The sequence below is a fragment of the Marmota marmota genome, unplaced genomic scaffold (assembly GCF_001458135.2).
Source record: "Marmota marmota marmota unplaced genomic scaffold, marMar, whole genome shotgun sequence".
NCBI classification, from domain to species: Eukaryota; Metazoa; Chordata; class Mammalia; order Rodentia; family Sciuridae; genus Marmota; species Marmota marmota.
This window is the reverse complement of record NW_026000068.1, coordinates 15,078,407-15,095,834: the sequence shown is the minus strand read 5'-3', so window position 1 is coordinate 15,095,834 and position 17,428 is coordinate 15,078,407. Positions and strand designations below refer to the sequence as shown.

At 34.8% G+C, this 17,428-nt stretch overlaps 1 protein-coding gene across 4 annotated transcripts in view; it reads right to left on the bottom strand.

Moving 5' to 3' along the window:
- The window catches only part of C6 (complement C6), a 79,297-nt gene that overhangs the window by 16,500 nt on the left and 45,369 nt on the right, over positions 1-17,428 (bottom strand). For all 4 annotated transcript variants that reach the window (XM_015490475.2, XM_048814026.1, XM_048814027.1 and 1 more), the window contains 6 exons: positions 17,113-17,235; positions 7,620-7,786; positions 6,066-6,291; positions 4,584-4,755; positions 4,223-4,334; positions 426-558 (listed from right to left, as the gene is read on the bottom strand). In XM_015490475.2, the coding sequence (XP_015345961.1) occupies positions 426-558; positions 4,223-4,334; positions 4,584-4,755; positions 6,066-6,291; positions 7,620-7,786; positions 17,113-17,235 (933 nt within the window). The remainder of the gene's footprint in view (positions 1-425; positions 559-4,222; positions 4,335-4,583; positions 4,756-6,065; positions 6,292-7,619; positions 7,787-17,112; positions 17,236-17,428) is intronic.

The window sequence follows — 17,428 nt, the reverse complement described above, 5'->3', positions numbered from 1 at the left end:
AGAGGATGTCAGTGTGCTCCAAGAACTGTGCCCCAGAGAAAACTGCATCTCACATGGAATCCCATTTCTGATACACAAAGAGTCTAAGTATCATCTTCTTGGGACTCATCAATTTGTATCAATTTGTACACAAGGCAAGACAGATGTCTGCAGTTAGATATGGTTTGCAGACTTCCTGTATTTCTTTTTAAGAGCATGCTTCACAGTTTTCTGTGCATGAGGCTAATATGCAGGGGCAGAAGAACTGAAATATGAGACATTTTGAAATCTAATTTTAGCAAATGAGCTCCATTTACTGCTTCACTAAATCTTTTCACCATAGTTACTAAAAAATAGTAAAGTGTACTGATCTGAGGGTGTGATTTTTTTCTATTTATATTGGACACATTCAGAGTAGTCACACAAAATGTTTGCCTAGTTCTCACGTTGGCATTCTATATCTCCTTGACTCCAGGTCCCGTCTGGTAGGCATCTGAAGTACTGGTATCCAACAGCTCTGAATCCAGTAAGGCATGAAATCTCAACTTCTTCCCCAACTGAGTACAGTTTCTTTTCATTCTAGAATTAAAACAGAACCCCCCAAATTATTAATTCAACAAATTACCATATATAAACATCTCAGGTCAACCTGAATTCTGTCTATTCCATCACCTACAAATAATTTATTCCATCACCTACATATAATTTAAAAATGTTATTCATCTTGTAGTAACCCATTTGTTATTATATACTTTTTAAATTAATAGATAATTAAAGTACAAATACTGTCATGTAGGGATAGGGCTTACTAAAATCTTTAACCACTACCACCAAAAAAAGGAAGAATAAAATTTTCAAGATGAAAATGGATCTTATATTTCTAAGTTTTGAATATTAACTTTCACCTACTTTTTCATCCCATAAAACCTATATGCTACTAGTGAGACACAATTACCTACCATTCTTCAAACATAATTCTCTTCTGTGCCTCTATTTCTTCAGTTGCCCCTCTCTCTCCACTAAACACATTTTTTCCTCTCTCTCAAGAATCAGCTCAAATAGAACGTCCTCTGTGAAAACTGCCTTGGTTTCCACAGCTTGTGGTATATCATCCTTTCAGTGCTGGGGGCAACCTACAGAGCTCTGTTTTATAAGGTTTATCACATTTATAAGCCCCATGTTGACTCTTGGTGGCAACTCTACAGATCTTTGTCTCCCAAATACTTACACAGGCCTTAATAACTTTGAAACTATGCAACCACTATCCCTCCTGGGGGGACTTGTAATGCGACATCCTCTCCCTTTACTAAGAGGCAGGAGAGTGCCAGGAACTGCCTGGTCAGTTATTCTCTGAGAACTGCGGTTGGGGTTCTGAAGGGAGGTGAAGGCTCAGTTGTCAATGTTTACTATTACTTGGGCACATGATTTAACTTGTCCCCTGGAAGAGTCCTAATTTCCTGGATATATAAAACTGTCCTACTGTTGATTATTGCAGATGTGTCTTTGTTTCCAAGCAAAATGGAATGATGAATAGGATTAATGATTTCAGTGTCTTATTCAAAGACTGCACACTATTTTTTCATGAATTTCTCCTAAAATAAATGATTGTCTTGAACATTTGTTGTTTCCATTTCTCTTACAAAGCTATTATCTACATGTGTATGTTGTAACCATTAAGCTTAAACCACACATCTGCTAGACTGACTAAACAAGAAAACTTTATCTAAAGTCACTGTCACTTGCCTACAGGAATAGGACTTGTCTTGATCACTGAACAGATGTCCCCATGCGTAATAACATGATTATTGTAACCTGGAGTTAGGTGTGTCTGTCTCTGAATCCATACAAGGAGCATTTTCCTGTTGTGACACATGACTAAATCAGCCAGGGTCACTCCAGGAGAACTAGGCTGGCATGAATTAGTGACACACACACACAGAGAAATACCTTTTTATCTGGGTTCTGTGACAGTCCCTCTGACCCAGTTCCCACGAAGGAGGCAAGGCAGGTAAGAAAGAGAGGGAGCATGCCTCCAACCTGGGTTTTATTAATGGGGAGAGCTAATACATGGAACATTCTATCCAAACAAAACAAAACAAAACAAACAAACAAATAAACAACGACAAAAGGTAGAATTACAACAAACAGGTGGGTGTAACTCAACCCCATCTGGTGATGCCCACTCCCAGAGCTGCACCTTTCTTATCGGAGCAGAGGTAAAGTTCACTTGCATTGCAGAGTGCAATACCTCTTTGCTGAGGACTTCAAGATGTGTGCATAGTTCCTGTTCAGGGTGGCCCCTGACATTTTCCTACTAGGAAATCCAAAATAAGTGCTCATTAGGAAAAAGTAAGGTTGTATTACTTTTGAGTAAAAACTGTTAGCAGATAGAGATCAAACCTTTATAATAAGACAAGGAGTGAATTTATTAATGAAAATAAAAACATACTGCTGTGGTTTGAGTGTCCCCTTGTAAACTCATGTTGAATATTTAAGTGTCATTGTGACAGTATTAAGAGACAATTAGGTCATGAGGGCTGGTCGCCCTCATGAATAGATTAATGCCATTATCCTGATAAAAAGATAAGTTCTGCTCCATCCTTCCTCTGTGACTCAGAATGCTCACTTGCCCTTCATGATACAGCACTAAGCCCTCATTAGTGTTGGTGCCATAATTTTGAACTTGCCAACTTCCAGAATTGTGAGTTAAATAAATATCTTTTCTTTATAAATTACTCAGTTCTTAGTATTCTGTTATATCAACAGAAAATTGACTAAGACACATAACATTTAATTTTATAATGGAGTCATAAGAATCATAAATTACTGTTTAGAGACTTTGCATGTTTTTAAAATTAGGATGTCAACAGTTTTAACATTTTTTTTTCTGTGAAGCTATAATGGATTAAAAGTTATTCAGGTAGTTGGATCTGATCAAATGTAATTTTGACAATACTGTTTTAGAGCAGGATCAGCAAACCTTTTCTATAAAGAGCTGGATAGTCAGTTGCAAGCCATAAGGTGTCTGTCACAAGTATTCACCTCTGCCATTATTCTGTGAAAGTAGTCATAGACAGTATATAAATAAATAAATGTGACTGTGTTCTAATAATACTTTATTTTAAAAAAGTAGTAGGCCAGATTTGGTCATTAGAGCATAGTTTGCTGGCCCTTGTTCTAATGGATTAATTCCCAAGGCGAGACTTCCTGACCTAACAGCATCAGTACTGTGTTTGATATGGAAACTTTGGGGCTTCACCCAAGACCTACTGAATCAGAAACTGTGGGAAAGGGACAGTGACCTAACAATCTCTTCAGTGCTTTGGTGAATTTGAGAACCTCTGTTCTAGAATAAACACTAGCTAAAATTACCTCCCTCCAATAATTTTCCTCCTTTTAAAATCTTCAGGCATGATACTTTGCACATAGACAGAACATAAGTGACCAGGAAAGACACATTAGCTCAGCCTATAGCCCATGGATATTTATGTGCTAAGCTTGGAGAATCAAGGGTTACTGATCTTTAATCATAAATGTGATAAAATTGGAAAAACATTAATTTAAAGGTTTAAGAAATGTAAAATGAATAGAGACCATGCCTTCTGTGATCAATTTTAAGTATTATGTATCTACTGAAAGATTTACATCTAAAGCCAGACTGTTTGAGGACTGCATTTGATTTTCAGAAAAAGCATAAAACCATTCTGTGGCTTAATAAAAACAGATTAAATTAAAAGGTGCATTACAATGGTATTGACTGCTTCAGGATTCTACAGATTCCTCACCTTATCAGACAGTACAGACACAGGGACTTCTATGATAGATTATGGCAAACTCTAGTTTATCTTTTTTGATGACATACCTTAAATGAAGGCATTATTTTTCTCAAACTCAGAAATAAACAACCAGACTTAGTTGAAGATTGTTACAAGTCATCCAAACCTATATTATGCAGAAGTTCCATTCTCTATTCAACAAATATACCATTATCATTTGACTAAGTGGTACCAAGGAACACAAGCAACCTACTGCCCTTTGATCAAATAAGCAGGTATGAAGACATCTTCAGTGAGTTCAAGATGAAAGAGTGGTCAAGCATTCTAAATATTACTTTGATTACATAAAAATATTACAAAGATTATTGAAATTGAAAAATAATAACTCCACTTAAAAGAAAATACACATTTTTCAAGTTTGTTTTTGTTTTTTAACTTCAAAACAAACTGAAGGTCAAGATACTTACCCAGATAAATCCATTTTCTGGAAGAACTGGCTGAAGACATCCAGAGTCTACTTCTAGCTCAGGAAGATCTACCTCTTTAATTTCTTCATCATCACTGATACATGGCTGCCCACTAAAAGGGGAAACATGTGTGTATATGTTCACATATATTTACACACTGATTACATACATGTATGTAGATTGAATGGAAAATATTACTCAGAGACAAGGGTGACAGCAGATTCAATGCTTCACTAATAAGTTGTGTTGACATAGATACAATTTGAATTATTTCTTTACTTAGCAGCAGAATAATCAATATCCAAACTGTGTTAGTGAAGGAAATGACTTCACTTTCCTCTTTCCTTTTACCCAACCTTACATATTTTCCATTATTGAAAATGTGCAGTCCTCCTCTTGACGCCCCTCTCCCTCGCAGCCCCTTCCTCCCTGTTGAGGAGCAGGGTTATTGCACTCTCGGGTTCTTGATCTCTTATAAGTGGGATTGCACATGCTCCAGGAAGACCAGCAGCCCCAATTTCCATCCACTGCACCTGGAAGAAAGGAAAGCCCCCCTGTAATCATGGTGCATCTGAGAGAATTTGTGCCTTGAAGAAAGGCCAGCCTGACCAGCTTTGTGGAATATTACAGGATCCTAATAAGGATTAAAAGAAATAGTTGCTGACAGGGATCTGATACAAGGCCTGATTTTCTCTTCCTGTTCCCATAGGTCTTAATAAAAATGGCAGAAATTATGGATCATTTTCACTATAAATGTTATGGTTTAGATATGGTATCCCCCAAAAGCTCAGGTGTGAGACAATGTAAGAAGGTTTGGAGGAGAAATGACTGAATATATAGCCTTAGCCTAACAGGTGAGTTAATTCCTGACGGGATTAACTGAAGTGGCAGGGTGTGGCTGGAGGAGATGGGAATTGCTGAGTGGCTTTGGAGTATATATTTGTATCTGATGGGCAGACTCTCACTCTCTGCTTCTTGATCACCATGATATGAACTGCTTCCTTCTGCCACACACTCCACCATGATGTTCAGCCTCATCTTGAGCCCTCAGAAAATGGAGGCCTTCTATGGACTAAGACCTCTGAAACCATGAGCCCTCAAATAAATTATTCCCCCTCTATAGTTATTTTGGTCAGATCCTTCAGCTACAGCAGCAAAAAATCTGATGAGTAAATATATATATATATATATATATATATATATATATATATACACACACACACACACACACACACACACACACACACGTGTATATGTATAAACATGAACATTTTCTGAATAGAATATATATCAAATTATTTTTCAAAGGCAGTAGGATATGTTCTTAATCCCATGCATTATTCTCTTTCTAAGGAGAATTCGGGGTAATTTTGAACATTACTTAGCTCTGCATGAAAACTTTGGTTGTGACTTAATCTATCCCATATTTCAATGTCATCCTCTTATATTATGATACATTAGAGGTTTATGATAATACTATCATATTTTATTTTATAATTTTTTACTTTTTATTTATTTAATGTTACAGGTATTATGTTTTATATTATAAAACACAAATAACAAATAAATACATTTTAATGCTTGGATACATACTAGGATTATCCTCATTTGATGGATGAACAGATTATGTCATGGAGATTTTCCAGCATCACATAACTGGTAGGTTGTAGCTGAGACTAATATGAAGTCCTTTGACTTTAGAGTCTTAATTTTTTGAATGCTTATTTTCTTTATGCATTTATAAAAGGTGGAATTTGCTAGAAATATTGTCTTAATTGGCCAACCTAGAATATCTTTTGGAGGGGAAAAGGTGCCTACCCCACAATCAATTACTGATACTTACTAGATTTATAATCTGGAGACCGTATCTCACAGTTCTTTCCATAGGTGCCACTCCGACACACACACAGACATTCGGTCCCTGAGAGCACGGGACGGCCATTATTAGGGCATGGAGCACACTGGCAAGGGTCAAACTTGGCTGTGTATTCTTGAAAAGCTTTCCTGAGGTTGTTCCGTTTAGTCACTGCACAGGGAATGTTTCTTACTAAGTCCATGATGGGAGCAAGCTAGGAAGAGCCAAGAGAGAGGAGATCTAGTCACATGCCGTCTGACAATACACTGCCATCACTGTCCAGTTCTTATGGAATGAGAGGCAAGGTCTGAGAAAATCCTGACTTCAAAGTTATTATTGTAAAATCTACAAGAGCTGCCCATTAAGCCAGTAGAGAGAGGCCCTCTACCTGAGGGCAGGTGTGAACTACTTCTCTGCACTTCTATTGTGGAGGAAGCCATATGTGATACATTGCTTACTTGGACTTGCATCATGTTATTCATTAAGGATCAAAGTACTGAGATGGTTGACCAAGGGCTATGTAGCACACAAATGCTCTGCTGAAACCTCATCAAGTTTGATTCATGCAAAAAAATCTAGAGAGGCTGCTGAAGACTGTTTTTCTTGTTCTCTGTATTGGTAAGGACAGTACTGGCTTTTGGTAGAGCCAGAAGAGAAAATGTGGAATAGGAGAAAATGAAGAGAGGAACTTGCCAGTGGGATGGATAGAAAAATTACAGTAACAAATAAGGAAGCTAACAACAATAAAAGAAAGGCAGTGCTTATTTTAATTTTATTAGCATTTTAAAATCCCAAAGAAATGGCCATTTAAGTTACTGTATGACTAAAAAGTGCCCAGATGGGTAGCCGTGCCTCATTTTTCCACCATAACCTTTGGAGCTCAATATGTTTTCATGCTGCATGTAAATGGCTCCATTTTCATAATAATTGAATTCCTTTATCTTCATTTAAATGAAGTAAGCATAATAGCCTCTTTGGAGGCCTTTTAAAATGTGGTTGTTAAAAGCAAAACTGATTCTAAATGGAATATGACTGGTATGTGGGCAAAGTACTCCATAAATAACAAAAATCAACTTTTAATGTAATTACAGCAAATACAAAACTGGTAAATTGAATCAATGGTGATAGAAACAGGAAGTCAAATGGATCTAAAATCCCATTTATCCCACATCATTATAAATAAAGATTTATAAGTGCTCATCAAATGAAGAGTTGCCAGAAAGATATAGAAACTAAATTTATTGTATGCATGGGTGAGATGAAGAGTACTACTCATGGTGAGTTTGAACAGTTTTATTCACAAAATTTCCTTTTCCAGTGTTTCATAGATGCTAGGAATTCTAAATACTGTACCAGAATGCTTGTTTGAATAGCAAAAGCACTAGATGTGCATTTTTTAAAAAAGCATATTGTGCATACATATTAAAGAAATACATTTTCCTTATCATCTGAAAAGAAAATGGAAAAAGAATTGCACAATGTAAAATTTGATTACTAGAGAACTACTTTAGCTCTCTTACCTTCAATGCATTTTAATCTTACCTCAAAGTCAATCACAGCAGGATTTTCCTTCACTGATTCCAACCACTCAGAAAATACTTTCTCCTCTGGACCTGAGATCCCTTTCTCCCAGGCCAAAGCTGCTGAATATTTGCTCCTTCCACCTTGGACCAAAGATATGGACTTTTCTGCTCCCTGCAAAAATGAACCTACAAGGTGTTCAAGAAAATTATCCCTTTAATTGTATTGAAAATTTATTCTTTAAAGAAATGTCAATTTGCACAGGACAGAGAAGTAGATGGTATAGTCAAGCATCTCCAATAAGAAAAGCTAAGTGGAAAAACAAGAGAACAATTCTCATTCCCACAGAGACTTCAATAGAGACATGATAATAACAGTGCCAACACTACCACTTACTTATTGAGCATACGGCATCTGCCGGGGACTTCCTACACATTGTGGTATATAATTCTCACAACAACCCTGAGCAGTAGACATTAGTAGCTATTAGTTTAAATGTATATATTGAAACTGAAAATAATTTGTCCTGGAACACATGTTTAGGGAGAGGCATTACTGGCATGCAAATACAACAGAGTTCTTGAGTACTTTTCCCTTTATGGTTTGATGCCAACCCTCCAGCTTTTGATTTACAGACATGGGCCCCTAAAATAACATAACCACATAGCTCTGGTATTTGATCAATTGCCTGCCACATTGGAAACTTTCAATTGCAGATAAAAAAATGATAGAATGCCTTTAAACTTAAACTTTAAACTTAAAAGCATTATATGTAAAAGGAAAAAAAAATAAAAAATACTGGAAAAGGAAATTTTGTGAATAAAACTGTTCAAACTCACCATGAGTAGTGAGTTTGAAACAGTGTTGACACTGTTTCTTTAGAGGAACTACACCACACAGATCTTTAATACAAATTTCAAATTAATTCCCATTAACTAATGACAATTTTAACAATATGGGTAGGATCTGAGTAGTAGGCAATTATAGTGAGAACAAATATCAAATGAAAACTTCTTGTGTTCATGTCAAAATTTCAAGGAGTTATATGAAATAGGGCTTTCTTGTTAATAGGAAGACTTAGTCTAAGCATAAGTAGCCACCACTATGGGGAAAACAACAAAAAATTCTGTTTATTTCATCTAAACTGTCTTCTGTAACTTTTTTATACATTTGCATATTTTTGGCATTCTATATTTTTAGAATAATAAATTTATACAACTTGTTAGTATATATCTATACATGTATTAGGTATATTATTTCAAAATAACTTTCTACAATATTTTGGATTTGAAAAATTTGGAGTCCAATTGCTTAAGTGAAACAATTCAGAGCTAGAAATGGACAAATCTGTGTTGCCGTGTATGCTTTTTCCTTAATATGCTATTGATTTGGGGTAAATGGCATTAACAAGAAGTTGTTGAGAAGTTTCCATATGCCAGAAGTCTGAGAGAAATGTAAAATATTGACCCTCCATGAGGAGACAGCATAGGTACAGAAATATACTAGCAAAACTATAAAAAAAAATTTAAATGAAGGATGAGGAAGGAGGGAAAAGAGGAAGGTAAGGACAATATGAGGGAATACTATTATTGTCATCAGACTACTAGAAAACTGGGTGGACCTAAAGGAACTGGAAGAGAAAATGTCCAGCACAGACTCATAGTTCTCCATTTATAGAGGGAGACGGGAAGGGGAGGAAGGGAGAAATGGAAAGAAAAGATATAAAACATAACAAAAGAACAATAATGCAAATAGTTTTGCCAAGTATTACTGAGTAGTGTAAGCAATTCATGATTCTGGAGTTAAGAAGGTGAAAGAATGCCATGATCTGGGCAGTTAGGGAGGGTGGCACTCTGAAAAGAGGACTGTCATGACCATGGGGCATAGGTAAGACTTGCTATGAAGATGGTGGGCTTCAAAGCCTGGGACACCACAGGCACATGCCCAAATCTGGTCGATGTGCTATATTCTGAAGAGAAGGCAGATAGGCATCAGTCTGAGTTAAATTTGAAGAGGAAAAGTGGCAGAATTAAGAAGATATGAATGGAAAATGAAGAAAACTGGGTTTATTCTCTAGGCTTCAAAACCACTACATTCTCTAGAATCAATAAAAGGTTTTGTGATGGGGAAGGGAGAGGATTCAGGTACATTAGCAGTACTGTGCCAACTGGGTAGCTGTGGGAGATTGACACACCAGTTTGAAAACTATTATGTTTGTCCCTAATTTTGCAGTGTCCTCTCATTTCAACAAGTTGAAAACCAGGCTCCATATATGGTATTTTCTCATCCCAATACCTCTCTATCAATTCAGTTTCCAAAGTAGTCCTGATTCTAATCTAGTATTGTCTCTCATATATTTAAGTAAACTTTTCTGCTGAAGTATAATTTTCACACATAAAAGCACATCACGGTAAGTATGCAACTCAATTAATTTTTTAAAAGTGAACATGCCTTCATAGTCATTGCCCACATTAACCAAGAGCACCAGCAGCACCCTCGAAGTCTCCTTGAAGGCTTCTGTCAACTGTTATTTCATTCTCAAATCCAACCCACAGCTTCACTATCCTTGTACATTAGTTTTGTCTGTTTCTGAATTTCAAATGAAAAGGTATAAAATGTATACTTTGTTGTGATGTTTTTTTTCACTCAGACTTATGTTTGTGGGATTTGTCTACATTATGTATAGCATTCATTAATTCATATCCCTGTCCATTTTATTCTTGATATAGACACTTGAGTCATATCCAGTTTTGATCAGATATTTGAGTTGTATCCAGTCATATATGTATTCAAACTAACATTCGAAAATGTTACTGTGCATATTTTTGTACATTACTTTTTTAGCATATTTGTGCATGTTTCTATTGGGAACAAACAGCAGTATAATTGCTAGATTATTAATACATACATTATATAAACATATATTCATGTGTAGAAACAGACATAGCTATCAATAAATATTTTATATATATAAAATATATATATAATATGTTTATTTATAAATATATATATTATATATATTTATTATTTATAAATATATATAATATGTTTATATATATAAAATGTTTATTGATAGCTATGTCTATATATATAAAAATTACCACTTCAGTAAGCACTTCCAGTGTCCAAATAGTTTCATCAATTTAAATTTCTATCAGCAGTTTGGGTGATTGGTTCCATACTCTGTCAAAATTTGTCAATTTAAAATTTTTTACCTGAAAGGGAGGGACATGAGGAAGTACCAAGGAAAAAAATCTACTAAATTATGCTATGCCTATGTACAAATATACCACTCTCTCTATATATATACATATATATGTATATATATAAATTTAATGCACTACTTAATAATAATAATAATAATAATAATAGAAGGGAGATAAATAGAGTAGAGCAAGAGGTTCAGGAAGAAGGAGAGGAGAAGAGAAAGGGGAGGGACTGGTGAGTGAGACTAATAAATTTATGTTATGTGTAGGTATGAATATGCCATGCTGAATCACACTATTATAAATAATTATAATGTACCAATAAAACATGAAAAAAATTTAAAAAATTTAAGCAAAAGCCAAAACAAAAATTAAAAATTTCACCATTTGTATGAGGTAGTATCTTATGGAATTTAAATTTATTTCAACTCCTGATATGTTCTTTTCATGTTTGCTCTTTAAATATCTTCTTTCATGACAGGCTTATTTAATATTTTTGCCTATTTCTAAATTTCTACTATTTCCCTACATTACATGTCTTTACTATATGTCACCTGGACAACTGCCAAAGGATAACTTATACGAGCTCAGTATTTATAACAAGACAGGATTTATTCTTATCATTTTATATAGATTGTTAAGTTCTCATGAAACATACATTAAATAAATACTATTAGTTTCATTTTATATGTCAAAAACCCAAAGCAAAGAAAAGAAGGATCTTGATGTTGGCTACATTGTTAATCAATATTGGAGCCAAAATTTGAATTTATATAGTCTGTCTTGTAAATTTAATAGAAATGCAATGTGCTTAATCCATCACAACTAGAAATAATCTGTAAAGGAGAATTTACTTCCATACTTAGTAATTTTTACTGTTTTTCTACTGAATTCACCAGAGTGTTTGGCCCAATACTAAATCTAAATTTCTTGGTAAGGCCTTTTTTTGGGGAAAGGGGGTGTGGTAACTGCATACCATATAGGCTTATTGAAAAAAGAAAATCATAGTGTTCTTCATGATTTTAAAAACTTAGAGGAGTTCTCTTTAACTATTTTTTACACTGGGAGTTTTCAAATTTAAAGATGCAACAACTCCCTTTTCACACTTCACACCTATTACCTTCCTGAAGATCCTAAGTGTTACAGTGAGAATATTTAAATAGAATTAAGACCAAATATTTAACCAAGGCATACAGTCGTGCTTAATACAGAAAAAAAACTGCTTTCCTTGATTTATTTCACAAGTTTATGCTCAAACTAAATTGAAATATTCATTTATTCACTTATGTATTCAGCCTTTGCCTCTCTGTGCTTCTGTTTCCTCATCTATAAGGTAATAACTGAAGCAGTCTCCTGGGGTCACTGAGAGGATGAAAAGTTAACACACACAAAGCAATTAGAGTGGTGCCTGGAACATAATAGGAACTTACTAAATGTTGATCATTTGTGCATAATTTCTTTCAATTTTTCATGTTTATAGAAATACATTGATTAATGGGAGATGAGATTGATCAAATCATGCTATGTGCACATATAAATTTGGCATAACGAATCCCACTATTCTGTATCCAACAATAAAAATAAATACATTGATTAAACATTTATAATGTGTTAGGCATGGTGGACATAAAGACTATATCACTGTCCTAAATTTGTTCACATCTTAATGAAGGAAATAGGAAGTAAAGAGTGCAATGAGTGCTATGATACTGTGAATAGGGGTTGCAGTGAGATTAAAAAGAAGTGTAGCTACTTTAATCATGAATAACAACAGGTGGTAAACAGAATGGCTCCTTGGACTGCCTGATAAGTTAATAATTTATAGACTTGTTTGTTTTGAAATAAATATTGCATTTTGAGCATATTAAATATTTAAGCAATTCAGAAAAATAAAATCCTCATTCCCCTTATTTAATGTTAGTTTTATATATTAAATGATTCAGTCTTCCTTGACTCATGTTTGCCCACTGTTTCTTCACTCCTAAATTCTTTTTTTATTTATTGGATTAAAGTCTTGGTATTAACTTTTGTCTGTTTCCTTAATTTTTTGGTCTTCAGCAATTTATTTATTTATTTTTTGTTCTTTTTTTGTTACACATGACAGTAGAGTATAATTTGACATATTTATACTAACATGAAGTACATCTTATTCTAATTAGGATCCCAGTCTTATTGTCAATAAGCTTTCTATGTTTTTTTAAGCTCTATCTCTGCCATTCCTCTCATAATTAAAGCCACATCGTGGGTTTTTCAACAGTACAGCCTCAAAATAGAGAAGATTGACAGAAAAAAAGAATAAAAAACCTTTCTTCTGAATTCTCAAGTATACTTTTGAATCTAGCAGAAATTATAGACCTGAAGGCCATGGTTTTCAAAGTCAAGAACCAGGCTGTTGAAAGAGAAAATAATTCTTGGAATTCTTAAAACTTTAACTTAAATACCAAGAGCCAAACCTGCTAGGATTCAAACCATAGAATTTATAATACCAATCATAGAATGAAAAAATGAACAATGACATAAGAACCCCTTTCTTTCTCAAAAGGAAAAAAAATAGATTTTTGAGTGGAAGGGAAAATGGAGAATGTTAGATATGGTATAATGAAAATTTAGACGTGACGAATTTCTTAGCTTAGACCTGGGATTCTATTGCACTGAGCAGTCTTGGGAGGGATGGTAATACAAGAGAAATTTGATAGCAATGCATAGTCGTTTGTATCTAAATCTTCTCTATGAGTAGAATGAGAATGGTGAGACTTGTAGAGAACATTTTATATCCCACATGGTGCCCAAGCAAATGGTCCCCTGAGTTGCTTTAAAGGCTCTCACAATTATGTGTTCAGGAAAGAGTTAGGAGTTGCCTAAATCTTAAAGAAGATGAGGAAATCTTGAGAGAGGGTTTTAGACAAAGGGGCATGATGTTGGTTGATGTGAAGAAGATTCAAAGGGTATGGCAGGACCATTAGCATTGGTGGTGGGTGCCAGTGTCTAATGATGAGGACCAAGGTAGGCAAATAACAGATCAGCTGAGGGCAGCAAAGACAAAGAAAGGGCTTTGTGCTAACAAAGGTTTCATTTTTCCTCTGATGCTAGGATACCCTTCCCCCAATGCATGTACAAATGTACACACATACACATGAACGCACATGTACACACACATAAACACACACACAGAATATCCCTGAGAAACAGCAAAGGAGAAAGGTGAGGGAATCTTATATTTGACTGAAAATTGAAAAATGAAACACTGAATAACTGTGTTACATTACGTTGGCATTTTTATATATTTTTTTATTACTTAGAAGAAATGGGCATTTGAGAAAGACGTTAAGTTCCATTGTATAAAAAAAATCATATCTGAACATGTGAATTATTCCAATTGTTCTTTTTCATTTTTTCTTTGTGACATGATTTTGCCATTGAGTGGTTTTCTTTTTTCAGTAAGTACTCAAGAATGTATATTACCAGAATTCTTTCCTGTTTTGATAACATCTTCCTGTTATTTTTCCATATGAAGACACTTCTTTCCCCTGTTCAGAAATCTGTGGGATTTCTCCAATACCTTGTTGCAGAATGTTGTTATGGAGAAGTCTAGGACAACCAGGTTTTGTCATTGTTGTGTATAAAACTTGTGTTTTTCAACCTAGATACTTGTAGAATTCATTTTCTAAATCTTTGGATTTAGTAAAAAAAAATCAGTTTTTTTCCCCTTGAAGTTGCATACGTGAACCATATGTCTTTTCAATGTTTTTATTAGTGTCTTATAGTTATACATAATATTGGGGGTTAACTCTGACATAATTATACATATAAAATTTCTTCATTTATTTTGAAGACTTTTATTTTATGGTACTTGTGATTGAATCCAAGGTACTCTACTGTAGAGCTATAGTCCTTTTCTTTATTTTTGTTTTGAAACAGGATCTTGTTAAGTTGCTGAAGCTGGCACTGAACTTTCGATCCTCCTGCTTCAGCCTCCCAAGTAGGTGGGATTATAGGTGTGTGTCACCCAGGATAGATTCTTACAAAACGCTGCTATTATTGTTGTGTGCATGTTTTAATATTTTCATTATTTTTTAAATTAAAATTTTTATTGGTGCATTATAATTACACATATTAGTAGGATTTGTTACATATTTGTACATGAACTTACATGGTTTGTCATTCTATTTTCATTAATAATAACTGATTTTTTTCTGTACTTATTGTGATTTCTTTAGATAATTCTTACATGTGTTTAACTTTATTAATTTTATATTCAGACTACTATGTTTTGTCCATTCAGTGTCTAATTTATTTATAATGATAACGGTAATGCTGCTCAATGTTTTTACCTTGACTTTGAAGTCTTCCTTTTCCTTTAATTTGCATATTTAAATTTTTATCTTTGAGCTTTTGACTTATCGAATTCATGTTCTTATTAAAATATTCTATTTCATGATAAGCTAGTAAAGAATCTGTATCCATTCTTTGATTTATATTACTAAATTACTTGTCTGTTTTGTATGTTGTTTCTTTTTGCCTTCATTTTCTTTCCTTTTTTGTTTGCTAGAATGCAAATGTAATTGTTAATACAGTTCTTTTCATTTTACTTATATTCAAGCCGAATTTCTATGCATTTAGTATAATATATTTATTATTTTGGTGATGAATATTACATTTTTATTTTTCTCTCATATTCCTTATGAGAGTGTAAGTTTCAAATCTGGGAGTTTCTGTGATCCTGTTTCCTTTCCTTTGTTCTGAACAAATGAGTGGCAGTCAGGCAAAGTAAGAGAATAAAAAAATTGTGCACAGAGTAAAGAGTTATTTATAGAGGCAAGGCATAGCCGAGAGCATGATGTGTTTAGGAGATGACATAAAGTTGAGCTATGCAGAGAGATGTGCGGGCTTATCCTTGAGGCTATATGGGACCATGACATATTTAAAGCATAAGGATTTCATGAATAAGAATTGTCTTGGAGAAAATCCCTCTCACAAAAATGTGTAGAATAGACTGCAAGAAGGGAATACTCAGAACAAGGAGACCAGTTTTAGAGACTTTTGTGATAGTCCAGATTGGATATAATGAATGGAGTTATGTACATGGAATTAAAGAGAAGAGAACACTTTGAGAGGTATTCAGGAGATAGAATTGATTGTACATGATTACTTATTAAATATGGGGGTTAGAAAGAAGGAAAAAAATCAAAGGTGATTCCCAGATTCCTGGCTTGGTTGACCTGGTGGATGGCACCGCCATGCATCAAGCCTGGGAATGTTGAAGGAGAGGGAAAAAGAGGTAGGCACAGTTTGCTGGTTCCTATGCTAGTCGTACTGTTAAGCCTTCACAATAATCCCTATAGGCTGTGAAACTAAGGCAACACTAGATAGTGATGAGAACAGCTTGAGAAGGGAAAGAACATACTGATGTTCAGGTAGATTTGCTTGGTGAACAGCTGGTGTCTGGAGCTCAAAAGAGAAAGCTGGGTTGGGGATTAGGATGTAAGAGGGCAGTAGCTAGAACACTGGGAAAGAGGAAGATCATTCTGCAAAACCTGACTAGTGTCTTTTTTCTTTGAAAGGTTGGCCTGGATTTTCTTTCTCTTCCTCTTCATTTGCCAAAGTCAACTTCTGCCTTCAATGCACGGCCCCCAAATAGTTCTTGTCACAAGACCTGATATATTTTAATCTCAGGATTTCCATCTGCCCATCTTCTTCAGCCCAATGTACTTTCATAGCCTTTAAAAAATACCTCTTCTAAACATTTATCAGTCTATTTTTAATGGTCATTTATATATATCCTTACTCTGTAAGTTTCTTAATAAGAATGTCCAGATCTTACTCCTTCGCCTTACAAAGCTTCATACTGAATTCTACCCATGGGGATACTTAGAAATTGTTCATTAAATTAAACAGCTTTAGCCAGGCGCAATCCCAGCAGCTCAGGAGGCTGAGGCAAGAGAATTGTGAGTTAAAAACCAGTCTCAGCAACTTAGTGAGGCCCTTAGCAACTCAGTGAGACCCTGTCTCTAAATAAAATACAAAATAGGGCTGGGATGTGACTCAGTGGTCAAGTGCCACTTGAGTTCAATCTCCAGTAGCCTCTCCACCCAAATTTAACAGCTTAAGAATTAGATAAAGAAAACTTTAGCCACTACTTGAAAATATTTTAAGTAGTGCTAATGTTATTTTATTTGCACCTTTCCCCTGACACACACAGGGCTGTGAGGCAGGTGAATGAAATGTTAAATGTTAAAGATAGCACAGTCATATGCAATATGGTACTTACACTGGACACACTGGACAAGTGGCTAAGAAAGGACCATTACCTTCATATTTTTCTGACAGCTTGTTAGTAGTACATTTCTTCTCTACTTTTGTTTTCTTAACAAAAAGAATTCGCTTCTTCTTTTCAATATGGATACAGTTTCGTATTTCTTCCTCTGTTAACCCTAGAAAATGGAATACAAACAAAACCCGCTTAGACTGTGCCATTGAGGATTCAGAAGAGGAATATGAAACTCTGGTCCCTTTTGGAGCGAAACGCTCTAAGCCTCTGTCCTTAATTCCAGTAGACAGTGTTATATACTGATTCAGACTTGCATAGGACCAGAGATGATCCTGAACAGAAAGCATGTCTTTGAG